Here is a 19939-nt window from a genome sequence, read left to right as displayed (position 1 = left end):
CAAAGTGGAAACAAGAGCCTCCCCTTCCCAGGAAGGCCTGCAGAGCCTTGAAGGCCCTTGTGTTGTGGGCCCCAGCCAGGGGTCAGGGCTGTCCTGGGTTCAAACCTTGCTCCACTCTCATAGTAAGCTGGGCAGGTGACACTACCACTCTGAGCCTTGATTTCCACATCTGTAAAATGGGGACAGTAATAGCACCTCGCAGGGTTGTTGCTGAGAATTGAGTGTCAAGAGCACTGTCAGCTGCTGCCTCTATTCATTGATTACTCAGAACACTAAGGATGCATCACATTGCAGGAAGGTTGTGGGAACACTGGTTGGGACAATTTTAATGCTCATGGACTGGGGACTGCATACCCCTTATAGCTTAATTTGTCAGATTTCCAAAGAATCTGCACTTTAAAAGAGGAGCACCCCCGCAGCCTGGCTGAGGGTCCTCACATGAAGTCAGCCAGCATCTGTGTCCCCTAAAAGGAAAGCCAAGTGGTGTGGGTTCCGCATCGGCAGCCCTGACCACGCCCTCCCCGTCAACTTTACCCAAGACCGCAGCCAGCCTCCAGTATATTTAGCTCTGAGGCGCCTGAAAGTTTTTTCCGCCAGCACAGACTCAGCTTTGAGCAAATTCAGCCCAGATGTAGTCAGCAAGCGCCGCGACCTGGAGGCCTCGGTTTCTCTCCCCACTGCTTCCTGTTGTGCACCCATCAGGGCTGGGGGGGGGGGGCCTGGCCACACGTGGCCAACACAAACAAGCCTCTCCTTTCTCCACAGGCCTGCAGAGGCGCCGACATGGGGCTGAAGCTCTCCTGTCTGAAAGGTAAGGTGGGCGGCTCTCCTTCACCAGCTCTGATATGGGGGGGGGGGGAGGCAAAGGAATGAGGCAGGAGAGGGTGGAGTGGAGGCCCTGAGACCCTGTCCTGGAGAGGGAGGGGCCCCTCCTACTTAAGGCAGCACCTGTATACAGTAGGCACCCTATAAATGCTTGCTCTGACTCTGAGGGCTCCTCCAGGCCTTTCCTTTCATTGGCAGTTAAGCGACATGGGAAAGTCGCAGTGCCCTCTGGGCCTCAGTTTCCTTCTCAGGGATTAATCCCGGGCTGTGGAGAGTAAGGGAGTAAGAGGCTCTAGACGTAGGTGCCAGGCACGTACAGGGCATTTGCTCTCTGCCCAGCTGGCCTCTTATCACCGAGAAAACAGGTTCAGCCTGCCAGAGGCTGGAGAAGGCAAGCTGGGAGAGGGGAAAAGCCAGCAAGGGGAAAGTTCTAGAAGGACAGAATCACTGAGAGGTGTTGTAGGTATTGGCGGAGGCAGCCCAGACCTCTGCCCTGTGATCTAGACCTTTCTGTTCAGCATCTGGATGACCCAGGGGCACCCAGACCAATGTGACCCACACGGAGACCTCCCCTCAAAGCCTATTCATTATTCCGTAACAGACGCTCCCATCCCACCCCTGCCTCCCCAGCCTGAAATCTGGGAGTCTCCCTAGATGGCCCCTCACCCACATGCGGCATGTTCACCAGCCCTGACTCTCTTAGATGTTTGGGGCCTGACCCTGGCCCCATCCCTCCGCCACAGGAAGTCAGGAGGCACTGGGAGGTCAGGCCAGGATGAAGGACCATCCATCAGGTTGGTTCCATGCCTTCAGGTCCCACAGCTGGGACGAGTGAGCTCCAGGGGAGCATCTGCTTGGTCCAGCTCAGGGCTTACGTCCTTCAGAGGGGGGCGGGGCAACTTAGTTGACAGCTCCTCCCAGACTGCATTCAAGTAGGGAGCACTGGTTCCCCTGGAGAAAATCAGGGTGTTGTTCACAAATTGGGCAGAGGGTGCTAGAGAGACCTAAACAACCCGTGTCCCTCCAGGGCCTGGTCCCTCTGAGGCTCCAGGCTGAGCCGAGGCAGGAGTTGGGGGAGGTGTTTGTTGGGTGAGTATCCATGGGGGGTGGAGGTCCAAAGGTTACGTTCAGAGACCAAACCTTAGAGCTCCAGGACCCTCTTCCTTAGACTTCACTGTGGCTCTCCCCAGGGTCGGGCACAGAGTAGGTGGTGAGGACAAGCTTTTTGTTTTGGTTTTTATAATGGTAATATATATGTAACATAAAGTTTACCACTTGAACTGCCTTTAAATGTACAGTTCAGTGCATTAAGTACATTCACATTGTTGTGAAACCATCACCACCACCTACCTCCAGAACTTTTCCACCTTCCCAAACTGCAATGGTCCCCATTGAAACTAACTCCCCACCTCCGCTCCCCCAACCCCTGCACCCACCATCCTCCTTTGTCTCTGGATTTGACTACTCTAGGGACCTCACGTAAGTGGAATCATGCAGTATTTGTCTTTTGGTGACTGGCTTATCTCACTCAGCATAATGTCCTCAAGGTCCACCCATGTTTCATGTGTCAGAGTTTCCTTTATAAGGCTGAGTAATGTTCCCTTGTGTATATAGACCACAGTTGGTTTATCCATTCATCCCTCTACAGACACCAGACTATTGTGTCAAGACGTTTTTTTAAGATGGCATTTTATTATTATTACTTTTTAATTTTTGTTAATCTTCACCCAAGGATTTTCCCCCCATTAATTTTTAGAGAGAGTGGAAGGGAGGGAGGAGAGGGGGAGAGAAAAAGAAACATTGATGTGAGAGAGACACATCAATTGGTTGCCCCCCAGATGCGCCCTAACCGGGGTTGGGGATCGAACCTGCAACCCAGGTACATGCCCTTGACTGGGAATCGAACCCGAGACCCTTTGGTTAGTGGGCCAACACTCTAACCACCGAGCCAAACCAGCCTGGGGTATCAGGACATCTTTGACAACACACAAGCCCCTGAAGGGACCTCTGGGGCCATTTATCTTCCAGCCCAAGGCAGGCTGGGGACTCAACCCAGGGAGGACCCAGGAGCTGCAGATGCTGAGCGTCCCTGGGAAATTGCCCCCACCCCACCCAGGACTGAAAGCTGAGCAGCAGGCTGAGTGCTCTTGGGGCTTCGAGCTTCTAAAAGGGCCTCGTTCCGGGCTGGGCCCTTGAGGAGCTAAGTGCCGGAATTGGAGCAGCAGTACCAAGCAGGTTTGCTCATACATTTTTCATCACTGGCTCTCTGGGGCCGGCCCACCCGCCCCGGGCTGCCAGCGCTCTGCCCACCCCCAGCCCTCCCCACAGCCTTGGCCAGCACGGGCTTGGGTGTGCCTGAGGGAGGGCAGGGCACAGAACCCCTCTGTCATTGCTAAACCAAGACGGCCCAAGTCTGCCAGCCCTGGTGCCCCAACACCTTCTGCAGAGCCTTGTTTTTACTTTTCCCATAGGAATACGTCACATTCGGGGAAACCTCAGGACGCTGGGCACCCTGTAGCCCTGTGACCTCCCCAGTTGTCCACTTGCCTTCCCTTACCTGGCTGCCAGCAAGCATGGTTTTACCTGGCTGTCGGCGCTGGCACATGCAGTTCTGCGCGTTGTCTTTTATTTCTGTTTTATGTAATGTTTCAGTGCTAGTGCTGTCTTGCTCGAGGTAGCATCTTTTCACAACTCTTCAGTGACTCTATCAGGTTCTGCCAAGAGCTGGTCTTCGGGTTGTTTCCAACTTGTTGCTTTTGTAGATAATGCCATTTTGAACATTTTTGCTTTTTAAAAATTATTATTTCTTTGGGATAAGTTCCAGCAGTCAGAATCCAGGTGAGATAATCCGAATAAATGGTGAATTCTCAGTGGGGGGCTTAGCCTGGGCAGTGCCTGGTCTCTGCATTCTATGCAGATGACTCACCCGTCCCTTCTGCTGTCACAAAGTGGGTATTATTGGGATTCTCAGTTTCCAGATGAGGAAGCTGAGGCACAGAGAGGCAGTACAGTTTGCCTGGGGCCACACAGCTGGGACCCATGTGGGGTTTGAACCTAGACAGGTTGGTCCCAGAGTCCTGGGTTCAGCTACCACCCATATGGCTTTTTCAGAGGAAAACATTTTTTTTGTTGTTTTCATTTTACTGCAGGATCTCCCAGGCTTTCTGAAGCCCCTCCCTAGAGCCCTGGTTGAGATCCCCTGCCCCTTTTATTTTTTTTAAATATGTTTTTATTGATTTCAGAGAGAGGAAGGGAGAGAGAGAGAAAGACATCAGTGATGAGAGAGAGTCATTGATCGGCTGCCTCCTGCACGCCCTCTACTGGGAACTGAGCCCACAACCCGGGCCTGTGCCCTGACCAGGAATCGAACTGCCATCTCCTGGTTCATGGGTTGACACTCGACCACTGGGTTATGCTGGCTGGGCACAGGAAAACATTTTAATTTGACTTTTTAAGTAGCCCCTGTAGCCAGAAACTTTATCCACACAAGCTCCTGAATCTTCCCACTAACCCTATTAGAGGGTGTCTTAGTGTCCTCCCTCTTATAAAGACACCAGTCTTTAGACTTAGAACCAGCATTAAATCCAAGATGATTTCAAGATCCTTAACTAATTACATCTGCAAAAACCTTATTTCCAAATAAGGTCACATTCTGAGGTTCTAGATGGACTTGAATTTTGAATTTGGGGGGAACGCTATCTAACCCACTACAAGTCACTTCGCCTCTGAGCCTCCTGCATGTGGGACAGAAATGTGTGTCTCCCTACTGGCAGTAACAGCTCAGCCAAGGTGGGAGATCATGAGAGAGTGACCCTGCAGGGAGGAGTACAGTTTTGCCTAGATCTTCTTGTTTCTGTTTCCAAAGGTGAGTGGGCACGGTGGTGCACTTTAAGTGGGGTCCTTCTGCTCAAGGGCCTGTCCGTGGCAGCTGCTGACGTATTGGAACACCCCACTGTCCAAGAGCACCTCCCTTGTGTCCTCTCTCACACGGGGGGGTGCGTGCTGGGCGGGCATCCCTGTGAGCCTGGCACTGCTCCCTAAGCATGTGCCCCCGATTAGCTCATTTCATCCTCACGACAGCTGGACTATGTAGGTAACTTTACAGATAGGGAGACTGAGGCATAGGGGAGCTCTTTCCAGCTCAAGGTCACGTGGCCTATCAGGAGGGGTGGTGGTTTCCCTGGTTCATAAGCACATTCTCTACTGGTCAGCGGCAGGTGGCACTGCCCGAGACACAGCATGGTGGGGCCGTGTGGTTCTCACTGGGATCTTCAGACTTGCACCCCAAGCAACACCTGGGAACTAGTCAGGCGTGTGCATTCTTGGGACCCACCCAGTCCTACTGAGTACGAAGCTCTGGGGGTTATTAACAAACCCTAGGGGGATTCTGGCCCCCTCCCAAGTCAGAGTTCCGAGTTCAAGTCTCATTCTGCCCCTGGCTAACTGCAACCTTATGCAACTCACTCCACATGCCCAAGCCTCGGCTTCCCCATCTTTAAAGTGGAGCGATGAATGGGAACATCTCCAGGGCCAGGTTTCAAGAAATACCTGAGATGAGTACTAGAACTGACGTCCAGCGAACAGGATTTGCTGTCCACCCAGGCCATTTGCACCTCCCCTCTCTGGAGACAGCTCCGGGTATGTGGAGACCTCCACAGGGGGAAGTTAAACCGCAGGTGGGGGTTTCCCACCAGGGCCACCTTGGGGGGCCCACGTGGTCTCTGGGGCTCCCTGGAAGGTGCCAGCTCCAGCCCCAGCCAACTCCTGCATCACCATGGAGAGAGGCTCCTGAGACACGGCTGGTCCCAGCAAACTGGACTTCTGGGCAGCCTGGGGCCAGGTGGGAAAAGGCCAGGAGATGGAGACTTTATCCTGGGTTGGGGGTTGGTTCGTTTGTTTAATACACTTTATTAGAACAGTTTTAGATTTATAGAAGAATTACGAAGGCAGTGCAGAGCTCCCATATACACCCAGCCACTTTGCCCTGTAAACATAATCCATTAATTAGCATGGTACATTCATTACAGTTCCTGAACTGATGCAGGTGCATTATTTTAAAGTCCATACTCTTCAGATTTCCTTAGCTTTTACCTAGTGTCCTGGTCTGTCCCAGGATCTCACCTTACTTTTTGCTGTCCTGTCTCCTTAGGTTCCTCTGGGCTGTGACAGTTTTTCAGGAGTTCTTTGTCTTTGTGACGTTTTTTGTGTCTCTGTGACAACCATTTTGAGGACAGCTAGTCAGGTGTTTTGTAGAATGCCCCACTGTTGGGATTTGGCTGATTTGGGTGGGTTTTTACATTGTCTCCTGCCAAGTATATGATGATGGCGGTGGTTGGGACCAAGAAGGACACATACAGCCCCCTTCCCCGGCCACCTGGGCACTGGACCACCTCACTGCCCAGGCCTTTCTCCCGGTTCCCTTCCCAGGGGCTCAGAGCCTCTCCTCCACTCATCCTGTGACATGGGTGGGGGGCGTTGGGGGCTGGCAGTTACGAGGCCTGTTTTTCTGATTGGTGTCAAAGGTCCAAGACTAGCCCCAGGTCATAGCGAAAATGAGAGTCACAGCATATTGTCCCATTCTAGTGTGAACACTGGTCCCAGCTCTCCCGCCGCTGTGGTCCAGAGTTGGCCAAGATTGTTCATAGCACAAACGCTGATTGCATCCCTACTGTGCACCGGTCCGGGGCCAGGTTCAGGACTTCAGTGATGAGCAGGGCAGCCGTGGTTTCTGACTTCATGGAACTGTGGGGGTGGGGGAGGTGAACGCCATTGGAACTGTCGCCTGAGTACTAACTGCTGCATGCTAGGGCGGAGACCAGCAGACCTCTGCCCAGGAGCTGGGGGCTGGGGGCCTGGGAGACCCCCAGTCTGCCTGCTCAGAGGAGGGGTGGATAATCCAACGCTGTTTTAAACACTGAAGCAGATGGCGCTTAATTTTGCCCTGCCCTGTCCTGGAGACAGCAGCCTCAGGCTCACAACAGGGACTTAGCCCCCTGCCTTCTTAAGCCAAACCTCCAGCACCCATTGCCCCTCCCTATGGGGCAGGGAGGGCCTTGAGGGTAGAAGTCAAGTCTCACAGCAGGTAGGAGGAGACAGTCCCTAATCACCACGCCTGGGTAGGAACCAGTCGGTTAGTACTCAGGCGACAGTTCCCCCTTACCCAGTTCCACAGGGTCACAAACCATAGTTACCCTGCTCATCCCCAAAGCCTGTACCTGACCCTGGATCAGCAGACAGTAGGGACACAGTCGGTGTTTGCGAAATGAACACTCTCTTGGAGACCCAGGAGCTGTCTCGGGCTGGCTGGGGCAGCCAGGCCGTCACTCAGCCCAGGAGGGAGTTCAGTGCTCACCAGCCAGGTTCCACGCCTGTCCTCCCATATCGAGGAGAGTTCCTCATCATTGCCAGCGTACAGATGAGGAAACTGAGGCATCAGGCGGTAAAACTCCTTGCCCAAGGCCACACTGCTAGAATGTGACTGAGCTGGGCCTGGAGGGCGTCAGGAATGTGACTGGGCACCCAGATGTGTGCCCTGCCCCCACCCCACCTCTTCTTGCCTGGCAGGTTCCTCCGAGCCTGGCATGGACCAGGTGCTCTGCAAGTATTTGGAATGAAGATGAAGAGTGAGCCTTCGGGGAGGGGTAGGAAGGAGAAGGGACACCAGGGACACGGAGACCAGTGCTGGGATTCACTGCCTGGTTCTAGCTGCCCCCAGCGGGGATCTCCCTGGCTTTGTGTTGCTCAAGACACCCAAGTAAGGTCTGTGCCAAGGCAGTGCTGTGCCCACATCCACTTCTGACCTCTCCGCCCCACCTTCGCTTTGTGCTTTGCAGGCCTCACGGTGCCCGAGACAGGCCAGTGCAAAGCTAAGGGACTCTGTTCCGACAGATCCAAATCTTGTGTGAGTTGGCTGAGGCTCTTCAGCTCCCTGAATCTGAGCTTTTTGTTTTTAACTATAAAATGGGCACCTGGGCGGGGCTGTTGTTGGGATGGAAGGAGTCATGTCAGCAGCTGAGAAAGTCCCCTGGGATGTGGTGACCATTGTTATTGTTAAGATGTGTCCATACTCTTCCTGCCCTTTCGAAATGTCTTTAAAATTTTATTTATGACTCTGGGCCAGGCCCTCCATGACCCAAGCAATAGTGAGCGAGCCTGATACCCACCTTGAGAGGTCACTGACTTGACTGGGAGTTCAGCACAGAAACTGATAACTGTCCTAAGCCTGTCCGGGGTGGCAGGACAGACCTGTGGCCTGGGGAGGGCTCGTTGCATCAACACCCGCCATGGACAGTGGGAAGCAGGGCAGGCCGAGGGCGAGTTGGGCCTCCGAGCATTGCAGCTAGGCCTCCACGGTCCCACGGGCGCTCTGGAGCCTGTGGCCCTGCAGAGTTGTCCTGGATCGAGGGAAACTGGCCTTTTACCTGCCCATCTACTGGACATGGTGGGGGGACTGTACCCAGAGAGAGCATAACCTTGGGCAGGGCTGAGACTAGGGGGGAGGAGTGAGGCACTTGCCTGGCCCTGAGAACCTGGCCCTGGAAGCTAATTGCCCCTTTAATAACAGTAACCACAGTCCTAATGATATGGCCCCACCAAGCCCTTGCCATTGGCCAGCCCGCCCCAGACACCTTCCACTCAGTATCATGCGTCCTGATGAGACGCTTGCAGGTTACGATTTTATGATCTAGGGTCAGAGTTTGAATCTTTCTTTATTCCATCAAGGGGCCAACCGTGTGTTGCTATCTACAACTTCGCCTCTTTGCAGCTGAGGAAACAGGCTCATGGGGGTGAGAAACTCGCTCAGTGCACACAGCTGGCGAAAGGCAGGCTGGGGATGCCAGTCCTTCTGTCTCAGGCCATCCTGTAGTTCCAGCTGCACAGGCACGCAGTAGGGCCACATGGGGACAGAGGAGACAGCAGCTCTTGGGCATCTCTCTGAAGTGCGAACACTTGTCGATATTGTACTATGGCTGCTGATTTGTTACCCCCCAAGTGGTAGAGTTGCCAGATACAGGAGGAAAAAAGCCATAAAACAGGGTGCCTCATTGCATTTGAATTTCAGATAAACAAGGAAAATCATATAATATAAGTATGTCCCAAATATTGCATGGGACATACTTTTTAGTATACTAAAAGAAATGTGTACTGAATTTTACCTGTCAACCTCACCCCCAGGGGACACTTCCAGGTGTCTGGAGGCGTTTTTTATTGTCACAGTTGAAAGGTGCAACAGCACCTAGAGGCCAGGGATGCTTCTAAACACCCTACAATGCACAGCACAGCCCCACCACAAAGAATGATCTGGCTCCAGACGTCATCAGTGAGGAATCCTGAGTTACCCACACCAAGCGTCTACCACAGGCCAGGGGGATGCCAAGTACTTTATTTTCTTTGACTTCAGTTCTCAGTGATCTTCTTGTGTCGATTTTAGAGATCAGTAGACTGAGAGCTAGGAGGAGGGGCTGCTTGCCCAAGACCACACTGCTGTCTGAGCCTAGCCCACCAAAGTGTGGCTGAGACCCTGAAGCATCCCAGAAGGGGCTGATGCTAGGAGGATTCGGGACCATCTTCTGGAACTGGGAAGGGCTGGCAGGAGGGAAAGGCTCCCAGAGTCCCTGCTTGGGCACAGGCCGGTGGGTGTTGGACAGGGCCAGTCAGGGAGACATCCCCCACCTTGCTGTGCTGGAGCCTCTCTCTGGCTCCTCCCAGGTTCTCTCCAGCAGCTCATCCCTGACGCAAGCCAGAGCTTTTTCCTTAATTAAAAAGAGATTTAAAACATCCACTGCCATCTCCATTGGGCCAGCTGCCTCCAGAAGGTAAAACCGCCACGCTGCCCTGGCCTCATCCATAATAATACAAGGCTTTCCCTTTAATTGGAATTAAAAAAAAAAAAAAAAGATTAAGTGCATCTGAAACCCTCAGAGACATTTGTTGGTTTGGTTTTTGAAAGATCTGTACTAAATCCAGGTGCCTGGTCATCTCTGAGGAATTAGTGCTGGCCCTAGCACCCCATGTCCCTCCCCAGGGCCTTTTGTCCCTGCCCCAGGGCCTTTGTGCTTGCTGTGGCTGACTTGAGTGCCCTCTCCTCCATCTTCCCTGCTGCTCTCGATTGGCCCCTCTGATTCCCATGGCTCTCCCCATCTTGATGCTCCCTCCCATCATCTTGTACCTCCTATTACTGACCCAGCTCTGGCAGGTGTTTATTTGCTTCTTGGGCCCAGGGAGGCGAGACTCAGCATCCAATTCCACATGACCCTGGGCAAGGCCCCTGGCTTCTCTGTGCCCCACACAAATGCCTGTTGACTGAACACCACCTCTGGGCCCTCCTCTGGGCTCAGCTTTATAACTGTGCTACAAGGCAAGGGAGCAGCAGACTCACTCTACAGGTGAGAACACTGAGGCCAGGCCAGGCAAAGTCACAGCCAGGAAGCAGGAGAGCTGAAAATTAGACTGAGTTTTTCTTCCTTGCCAAGCCTGTGGCCATTCCAATCCAATAAGGAAAACTGTCTGGAGTGTTACGCTGGAACCAGGAATATTTTGTCAGAGTCAGTCCACAAACAACATTCAGCCCCCATTCCAGCTGTGTGACTGCAAGGGTAGGGCAAGGTCCCTGACCCAACGCAGGTGGTGGGTGGCACCCAGGAGGTGCTCAATATTGGCTAAATCTATGAATAAGTGCTAAGATTGGAATCTCGTGCTACTAATAACAGCTTATGTTTATCAAGTGTGTGCTGCTGTGGCCAGCTCTGGTTTTCTCCCCTGCAAGATGCATATAATAATGGTGCCCATCTCGGCTGGAGTGAGGGCTTCACGTGGTTCTTAATCCACTCCGAGCACCCTGGAGGTGGGGACTATTATTCACCCCGTTTTGCAGGTAAAGAAAGGGGGTCCAAGGAGATGGAGCCACTGCCCAGGTGTACTGAAGCCCAGGTGTTCTGCCCTCCCACTGCATCTGGGTCTGGCAGGCCTACTGTGTATGAGATGGTGTCTTGGGGAAGAGTGGACACCATCCTAGGGACAGGGTCTCAGGCAGCATCTCAGAGTTGGCACCAGAGTGCCAGCCTGAGCATCAGTTTTAAACAAACCAGCAGAGGGTGCCCTTGAGCCGTGATGCCTGCCGAAGGACAGCACCTGCTCTTGGCTCCAACCATGGGCCTATTGGTAGTGGTGGCCTGGAGATGATTGAGAGCTGGCATAGGGAATAATGCCCTGTCCCTAGGGACGTGGGGCATCTTGAACAGAGGATAGGCTTGCGTGGCTCAGGGCTTCTGAAGGCTGAGAAGTATTAGCTGATACCAGAAGGGGTGAGGTGGGCGCTCAGGCCTTGAGCCACTTGGCCTCTGCTTGTTTTGGGCCTCCTTTGGTTTTCTCATAATGGCCATTCTCCAAACCTTGGTTTTCTCATCTGGAGAATGGCCACAATCCTAGTTGAGGATTAATGCAATAATGAAAATGGCAGGCTCAACCCAGAGCCTGGCACAGGGATGCTGCAGGAGTGGCTGGTCCCAGCAGGAGGAGGCAGCAGTCCTCATTTCCCTGCCAGGATCCCTCAGGCCCTGGTCAGCTGGCTCATGTTGGTCATTTCTCCCACACTTGGCAGCTACATGCCCCACAGTAGGTATTTCATTCCTACTCCATTTTTACACCCGAGGAAACTGAGGCTCATAAAGTAAAGCCACTTGTTCCCAGTCACCCTAGCTTGGGGGTTCCCAATCCTGGTTATGAGACTCTCCTGGGAGCTTTTTTTAAAAATATGTTTCTATTGATTTTAGAAAGAGAGGAAAGGAGAGGGAGAGAGAGAAACATGGATGTGAGAAACATTGATCAGCTGCTTCCTGCCTGCCCCCTACTGGGGATTGAGCCTGCAACCCAGGCGTGTGCCCTGACAGGGAATTGAACTGGCAACATTTTGGTGTATGGGATGACTCCCAACCAACTGAGCCGCACAGGCTAGGGCCCTCCTGGGAACTTGGAAAAGTTCTGGTGGTAAGCGGTGACATTAGGCCCCGGCAGGTGGGGTCCCACATCAGTGTTTTTAAACTTCCCAGGTGACTGCATTGGGCAGCCAACCTGGAACAGCACTGCCCTTCCACAGGGAAAGGGCAGAGCCAGGTTGCAAAGGAGGTCAGTCTAACCTCACGTCACAGCAGGAAGGCAGGCTCCGGAGGCCAGAGTTCGGGCAGTCTGGCCTGCTCTATCTCCAGGGCCCAGAACCAGCAGGGCCCAATCAAGGCCTGGCGAAGGCTTCCTGCACAAGCTGCCCATCACACCCTGAAATCTCGAATGGCTCCGGGTGCTAGTTACCCCCCCCTCCCCCCTTGGATCCCAGCGCCCTGGAACCCCAGCCCAGCCCTTCCCCTCAGGAAATGGGCTCTTAATGGCCTGAGGCAGGCAGGTAATTAACAAATAACAATTCTGGCTTTAGCACAAGTGAGCTCCTTGTCTGGGGCAGGGTTGGCATTTGTTAATTCCCAAAGTCGGCTTTATCTCTTGAGAGCTTTTCCCTCCTGCTCAGCCACCTCTGCTTGGAGGCTGCGTAGCCTGGGGATTTGAGGGGAGCTGGAGTCCCACCCTCCTTCCTCCTCTCCCCTGCCTCTTCTCTCCCTCCTCTCCCCTCCTTCCTCTCCCCTCCCTCCTCCTCTCTCTCCTCTCTGCCTCTAGCTTCTCTCCTGGGCCCACTGAGTGACCTGATGCTTCCTGATTAAGAATGTGGCTTTGTCACCAAGCTCCCAGAACATGTTAAAATGCAAATATGGGGCCCCGGGAGGAGTGTGGCTTTTCTCTATTAGCATTTTATTTTAAGAACTTTGGAATACTCACTGAGGAAGGGCCTTAGAGACTGAGCAGGGAGGCTCCCTCCTGTCACAGATAACAATAATCAGAGCTTCCTTTTGTTGCGGGTGCTCTGTGAGACGCTCTTTATGGATGATTACAGGGAAGCTAGCAGGGATTGAGCACCCCCTGGGCCCTGCTAGCTGGGCAAGAGCTTTACATGAATTCACTCATTGCATTGTGCCCACTGCCCTTCAGAGGCCAGCACTGTCACTATCCATAGCAGCCAGGTATGGGATTTTGTTTTTGTTTTTGGCATTTAGGGTCCTCAGGTATTTAAGATTCTATTATTGCTTACTAGAACACCATACAGGTCCCCGATCCAAACTGGGATGTTATAGAGCTGGATTGGCAAACTACAGAAATCGGGCCTGCCATTCTTTTTTATAAAGTTTTATTGGAACATAGCCACGCCTATTCACTTACATACTCTCTGTGGCTGCTTTCCAGCTACAGTGGCAAAGTTGAGACTGCGTAGCCCCTAAAGTAAAAAATATTTACTATTTGGCCCTTTTTTCATAAAGCTTTCCAGCTCCATTATATAGAATTGTGGTTAGCACCAGTTTATGGAATCAGACAGACCTGGGTTTGGGCTCATATCCTGGCTTCACCACATGCTGTTCAACTCTGTAAGTTCTTACTGTCTCTGGTCCTCACTCTCCACATCTGTGAGATGGGGCTGATTGCACTTTGCACCTCTCAGGGTGGCCATGAAGGTGTTCAATACTGTGTCTGATATGCCACAAATGCTCTTTAAATGTCAACTGTTAACAGTGATAATGGGAGGGCCTCCTCCAAGTGGCTTCCTTTTATTTTACATTCTGGGCTTCTGCATAAGATTATAGGAAAAATGGCTCTGCTGCTTTAAAGGAGGTTTGAAAACCACTGCTTTAGATCAAGTTGGCAGAGACCGTGGTGGGTGCCCTTGAGGGGCTCATAGTCTGATGGGGCCTCTTCCTACAGAACTAACCAGCCTGGTAGAGTCAGGGGCCACAGAGGCTCCTCAGGAAGGAAACAGGATTGGGGTTCCCAGGACAGGCAAGCTGTGCTAACTATCAGTTATCTATTGCTGTGTAACAAATTATCCCAAAATTTAGTGGCTTAAACATTATCTCAGTTTCTGTGGATCGGGAATTCAGGAATGACTTAGCTGGGAGGTTCTGGCTCAGGGTCTCTTGTGAGGTAACATTCAAGCTGTTGGCCTGGCCTCAGTCTTATTTGAAGGCCTGACTGGGCTAGAGGACCAACTTCCTCCTTTACATGGCTATTGGCTGGAGGCCTCAGTTCCTCAGCCACGGAGGCTTCTTTACAAGCTGCTTGCATGTCCTCAAACATGGCAGATGGCTTCCCCAGAAGAAGAGCTAGGAGCAGCTGGAGTGGTTGTGATATCTTTTATGACCTCCCCTTGGAAGTCACTCAGCATCCCTTCAGGTCTTACTCTATTCATTAGAATTCATTCCAAATCTATCCCACACTAAAGGGGTGGGGATTTAGACTCCATCCCTCAGGGAATACCTGAGAACCACCACACTGATCCTATAGAGGTCACTCAGGAGCACTGTTCCCCCTGGTGCTCGGGGTTGGCCTGAGAAGCAGTAGAAATAATAATCATCCCATTGCTTGGCTCCGGCTGTTGGCCAGGGGCTCAGATACTTGAGCTAATACAATCCCAGTCTGGGGCTGCTTGGAGGAAAAACCAGAGTGGCAGAGCACAGAGATAAGGATTTTAACACCCAATCCCATGGTGCCTAGAGTTGCTTTTCAATTTAAATTTAAAGCACTCCTACTGCTCTGTCCCAGTTACTATGGTAGAGTCAAGTGAGATAGTGGCTATCCTCCAGCCGCTCACAGCAAAGGGAGACAGAATTAAGAACTAATCACATCAATGCAGTATGATCAGTGCTGGAAGATTGATGAATGAATGAGTGTAGATGGACAAAGGAGGGAGGAATCAGATTTACTGGGGCATCTTCCCCAAAGAAGAGCCTATTGTGATAGGCTTTGAAGGATGAGTAGGAGCTCATTCCCACTGTAAAGGAAGAACAGCTTTCCAGGCGGGGAACAGCCTGCACAGGGGCATGAAGGAACTGTGAAGCCCAGAGTATCTGGGAAACTGAGCAGTTTGGAGAGTGTGGGCGGGTGACAGGGAATGAGGCTGCAGGTAGTTTGGGCCAGATTGTGAAAGCTCAAAGCTGGGCTAAGAGGCTGACTTTAATTTTTGATCAACACTTATGATCTACAGTGTATTTTATGACTCATGCTTCTGTGAGATGTTAACAGACTCTAAGGTGATTTAAGTTTAGGAAGCCCAAGGTTTAGCACAATTAAAGCAGCTTCCTTACTGCAGGACTTCTCATAGCCTTTAATTCTCTCCATGAGGACAGAGTAGATGGGATTCAGTCAACATTCAAATACATGGGATTCCCAAACTCATTTGATCATGGAACCCCCACTTCCTGGGGAGCCTCAGGAGTCCAGTGTTCCAGGGAACACACTGGGAAATGCTCCTCGCACATATTGTCAGGAGTTAGCGAGTGTTCTAAGGAGGGATGTGGCATGTTCAGATCTATAGTTTCTGGCTGCTGTTTGGAGGGCAGAAAGGGTGTCAGAGATATTGAGGGGTGGTACCTGCAGGCTTGCAGGTTGATGAAACTGGCTGGGGCCTTGGAGGGAAAGGAGGAAAGGGAAGAAATCTGGCCCACGCTCTGGTTTCTGGAGGATGTGATGCTATTGACTCAGGCAGGAAGAATGGAGGAAGGTATTTGGTGGGGTGGATGCAGCGGGAACTCCTGTGTCAGGTGGAGATCTGTAACTGGGCTTGGCCAAATTACCTGTACTTCATTTGTGGGAGAGGTGGGCCAAGGAATTTAACACCTTAGAAGAAATGGACCAGTTCCTTGAAAAGCACAATTTACCAAAACTGACCCAAGATGGGAACAGAAAAGCTAATGAGCCCCGTATCTATTAAAGAAACCACATTTGTAATCAAAAGTCTTTACACAGCCCTGGCTGGTTTGGCTCAGTGGTTAGAGCATCCATCGGCCCATGGACTGGAGGGTCTCGGGTTCGATCCTAGTCAAGGGCACATACCTCAGTTGCAGGCTTGATCTCCAGCCCTGACAATCGATGTGTCTCTCTCACATCGATGTTTCTCTCTCTGTCTCTCTCTCTCTGTCTCTCTCTCTTCCACTCTCTCTGAAAAGCAATGGAAAAAATATCCTTGGGTGAGAATTTAAAAAAAAAAAAAAATTTAGTCTTTGCACAAAGAAAATTCCAAGTCCAGACAGTTTCACTGGTGAATTCAACACATAAGGAAAAAACAAACTGATCTTACACAAACTCCTCCAGAAAGTCATTAGGGGGAGAGGTAACTTCACGCACGGCTTCCCCTCAGACAGGCCTGGCTTCCAATTCAAGCTCTGTTGCTTTCATCTGTTTAGAGTTGTGTTTTGAGTACCTACTATGTGTCCAGCACTGTTCTAGGCACTGAAATTACATTAGTGAACAAAGCAGGTAAAACTCACTGTCTGCACCATGTTCTGCAAGGTTGTCAGGTGGGTCATTTAACAGTCCTGAGCCTCAGTTTCCTCATCCGTGAAGTGGGAACAGCAGTGCCCTCTTTCCTGAGAGCTGTCGGGACTCACAGAGATAGTGAGGGGAGGGAGGGAGGCAGGCAGCCGGCGGTGGGCAGTTCCCCAGCATCCACTGATGCTTGTCTCTCTGTCGTGTGTGTACGTGTGTGTTCCATGGCCTGCCCTCTCAGGCTTTAAAATGTGTGTCAGCAGCAGCAGCAGCCACGATGAGGCCCCCGTCCTGAGCGACAAGCACCTGGATGTGCCCAACATCATCATCACCCCCCCGACCCCCACAGGCATGATGCTGCCAAGGGACTCCAGGAGGACAGGTGAGGCCACCCTGCTCAGCTGCCAAGCCAGGTTGGAGCTGGGGGGGTCTGGCTGGGAGCCCCCTTCTGTGCTATGGGTCTGAGTTCATGTCCCCATCCCCCCTGGGTTTATTAAAAATTTACCCTCGGTTCTCCACGGTGGGCCCCTCACGGTGGCTCAGCCTCAGCAAGATGTGGCATGTTAAGTAATTAGCTAGACAATCCCTGCCGGCAGCCGAGCGAGTGATGGATGGGGTTGGGCACGCTCACGAAGGTAAATGATGGATGTGCCTTCCCCCGCGAGCCTGGCCACTGGTGCTCCATCTTGCTGGCTGCAGAGGTTCAGCTGGACGGGACAGCTTTGGAAATGTGCCCACGCCGGGCTGGGGCTGATCTCTGGGCCTTCCGGATGCGGCTCACTGCAGGGAGGGGAGAGATGATGGAATTGTTCCCAGAGAGAGGGGGAGAGGGAGAGGCTGAAACCGGTGTCCCCAAGTGCTCCTCTCTAGATACTGTTGGAGCTGGCGGGACAAATTGTTCATCTGTTCACTAAATAGATTTATTGAGCCCGACCTGTGCTAGGTTCTGTGGCTGCTGTTGTGAATGGTAATAATAATAAGAAGAAGTAATGATTCTGATAGCAGTAATTGAGTCCTAATAGTAACTCTGAGTTAGGTCTGGTTTTCATCCCCATTTTATAGACTGGTAGACTGAGGTTCAGAGAGGTCGAGACACTTGCCATACAGCTGGAAAATGGCAGCGTTGGGATTCAGACCCAGGCTGTGTGATCTGGAGCTCACCCTGTGGACCCCTAGTCTAAACGCCCTCCCTGTGGCTGGCATCATTCAGCCAACCAACCATCAAGACAGTCCTGGCTGACTCCTGTTGGGCACCCAGGCTGACAAAGCTGATGTGGAGCTCATGGAAGTCTGGTGCGGGGGACTTAGGCACACTTTTCCAGATCTGTTGAGTTTGGATCTCAGCTTGCACAGCAGAGCAGGTGACCTAGAGAAAGATGTTAGGCTCTGGGCCAGGCCTCTGCAGTTACTGGGGCTGGGCCATGCTCAGTAAGGATTGAAATCGATCACATTCCTATGTCACCTTCCCAAGTGGCAGGCACCAGGCTAAATGCTTTTCACAAATCTTATTTCTCATTCCAACCCTATAGGCTGTGAGTACTGTCTTTATCTCTACAGATGGGGAAGCTGAGGTCCAGAGAGGGAGAGGGACTCACCCAGAGGGCGTGCACCAAAGTGGGAGAAGAGCTGGGCTCCTGCTCCAATATCTAATCAAGAGCTCAGTGTGGGTAGTGGAGGCCCAGATCCTTGGCTTTGCCATTACACTCCCTTTTCTGAGTCTCAGTGTCCCCATCTGTTAAATAGGATCCTAACCATCTTCCCTGCTCCTGGGGCTGTGTGAGTGCAGGGGAGACTCGTGGTTACTCTATAAGGTCTGGGGGTTGAGAGCCTGGAGGCCCTGGGCACCCAGGGGGATTCCTAACCCTGGGAGAGGTTCCTTTTAAGCTTAAGCAGTTCCAGGGGCAGATTAGTGCAGAGGGGCTAGCACACGGGTCCCCTCCTGTCCTATCCAGAGGCAGATCTCAGAACTGACCCTCCACTTTTTCCACTCAGGGAAGGGAAGCATAGGAGAAAGGGTACAGGTTTGGAGTCAGAAAACCCTGAATTTGGATCCTGGCTCTGCCACTCATTAGCATGGGACTTTGAACAGGAAGCTCCACCTCCCAAGCCTCAGTTTTTCCATCTCTAAAATGGAGACAATAATAGTGCCTCAGAGAGGCTGTGGAAGATTAAAGACGAGGAAGGCTAAGGGCTGATTTCTGTGGGGTGTTGTAGATGTTCTCACCAGTGATATTCAGGAAAGACCACCAGGCCTGAGGGCTCTGAGTGATGATTAGCTACCTGGGGCTTCCCCAGACAGGGAGGAATCAGAGAGAACCCCAGCCCTGCCCAGCCACCTGCTGACTTGGAGCAGGCCATCTCTCTCTGAGCATCAAATTGTCATCAAAATGTCAAGCCCATTGGCCCTGGGCTTTAAGAGGCTGAGCCCAGGGTGGGCCCAGGGGAGCACAATCCCAGTAGCCTAAGCCAGGGACCCAGGGTCTCAGCATTGAGTATGGGATGAGGGCTACCTGGGAATCCTGTGGGACCCAGCATCACTCGGATCCCCTCTCAACATCCGTTGACAGCACTGAGGGGGATCTCAGAGAGCATCGCAAGGAGCCCAGAGGCACTGGCCCCACAGCTCCCAGGGAAAGGGGGCCTGAATGGGGTGGGGGATCTATCCACATGTTGATCCCCCCTCTGTCTTCTAGTCTGGCTGGAAGAGACGGGGTCATGTCCAGAGGATGGAGAAATAGACCCTGAAGCCTGAGGAAGAGGCACAGGTCAGGGATTTGTTGGCATCGATTGGCTCCTGGTCTGGCCATCCCTCGTTCCACAGGCCCCCAAGGGGCGTAGTTGCCTGGGACAGATGTGCTGAGTAAGATGGATGCAAGAGTGATTTCTGCACTTGACCAGAAGTGTGGCAAGATGAGCAAGGAATCAGCCCTGCACTCTTCCAGAATGATGTTTCCCTGGCCCCATTGAGTGGACCAGACCTCTAATGCCTACACATTCTTGCTGACCCCAGGGCCATGGTGTTGGCCATCGGGGTGCCAAGGGAGACGCTTTCTTCTGGACAAACACACACCCAGCATCCTGGGCCATGCAGATGGTGCCCAGGAGATCAACACATACGAGAACTTCTTGCAAAGGAGTGGCTACATTTTTTATAAGTTGTTTTACAGATATCAAAACAGTCCAAAAGTGATTTATAATTTTTTTTGCATTATAAATAAAGATCCTCTGTAATGAATGGTGAGCCCTGCTTCTTGGGCTGGGCAGAGGAAATGGAGCACCCGTGGATACAGAGGTGGGTTTAAGAGAATCGCGTATCACAGAGGTCTGCCTGGTGATGAGCCTTTGGATAGTCTCGGGCCCCTTGATTTGCAGACTGCTGAGTGGGCCTGGACATGGCCAAGGACACGGGCTCATAAGTCACACCAACCTTGAGTCCCAGCTCCGTCCCTGCCAGCTGCGGGATCCTGGTAATAGTGCATCTCTAGGATGGGAGGCACTGGTTTTGTATTATTTTAAAGAACGTCAAATTGTTGGTGTCCTTTCCCCATAGACTGTTCTGATCATGGCACATGTGTTTCGGTTCGTTTTCTTTGGTTTCTGTCAGAGGCTGGGTGGTTTATCCTGACTTTGATTTGTCCACTGTCGTAGCAGAGCCTGGGCCATGGCCCTGGGAGCAAGGAATCTATCTAGGACGTGACCCTGGAGTACATGGGTAGAGGACAAGTGAGTGAAGTTCCAGGATTCCCAAGGCCAATGCTCA

At 52.1% G+C, this 19939-nt stretch overlaps 1 protein-coding gene across 3 annotated transcripts in view; it reads left to right on the top strand.

Annotated features, from left to right (window-relative positions):
- The window catches only part of LOC308547678 (uncharacterized protein C16orf74), a 28569-nt gene extending 9155 nt beyond the window's left edge, over positions 1-19414 (top strand). For 2 of the 3 annotated variants that reach the window (XM_081118415.1, XM_081118414.1), the window contains 3 exons: positions 766-811; positions 16421-16561; positions 18873-19414. In XM_081118415.1, the coding sequence (XP_080974541.1) occupies positions 784-811; positions 16421-16561; positions 18873-18931 (228 nt within the window). In that variant the 5' untranslated portion in view covers positions 766-783 and the 3' untranslated portion in view covers positions 18932-19414. The remainder of the gene's footprint in view (positions 1-765; positions 812-16420; positions 16562-18872) is intronic. The other variant, XM_081118413.1, reaches the window with a different exon arrangement.
- Positions 19415-19939: the final 525 nt, after the last annotated feature.

The sequence above is a fragment of the Miniopterus schreibersii genome (genome assembly GCF_964146895.1).
Source record: "Miniopterus schreibersii genome assembly, chromosome: 18".
Classification (NCBI taxonomy): domain Eukaryota; kingdom Metazoa; phylum Chordata; class Mammalia; order Chiroptera; family Miniopteridae; genus Miniopterus; species Miniopterus schreibersii.
The sequence above is the reverse complement of the archived record's forward strand: the minus strand, read 5'-3'. Positions and strand labels throughout refer to the sequence as shown.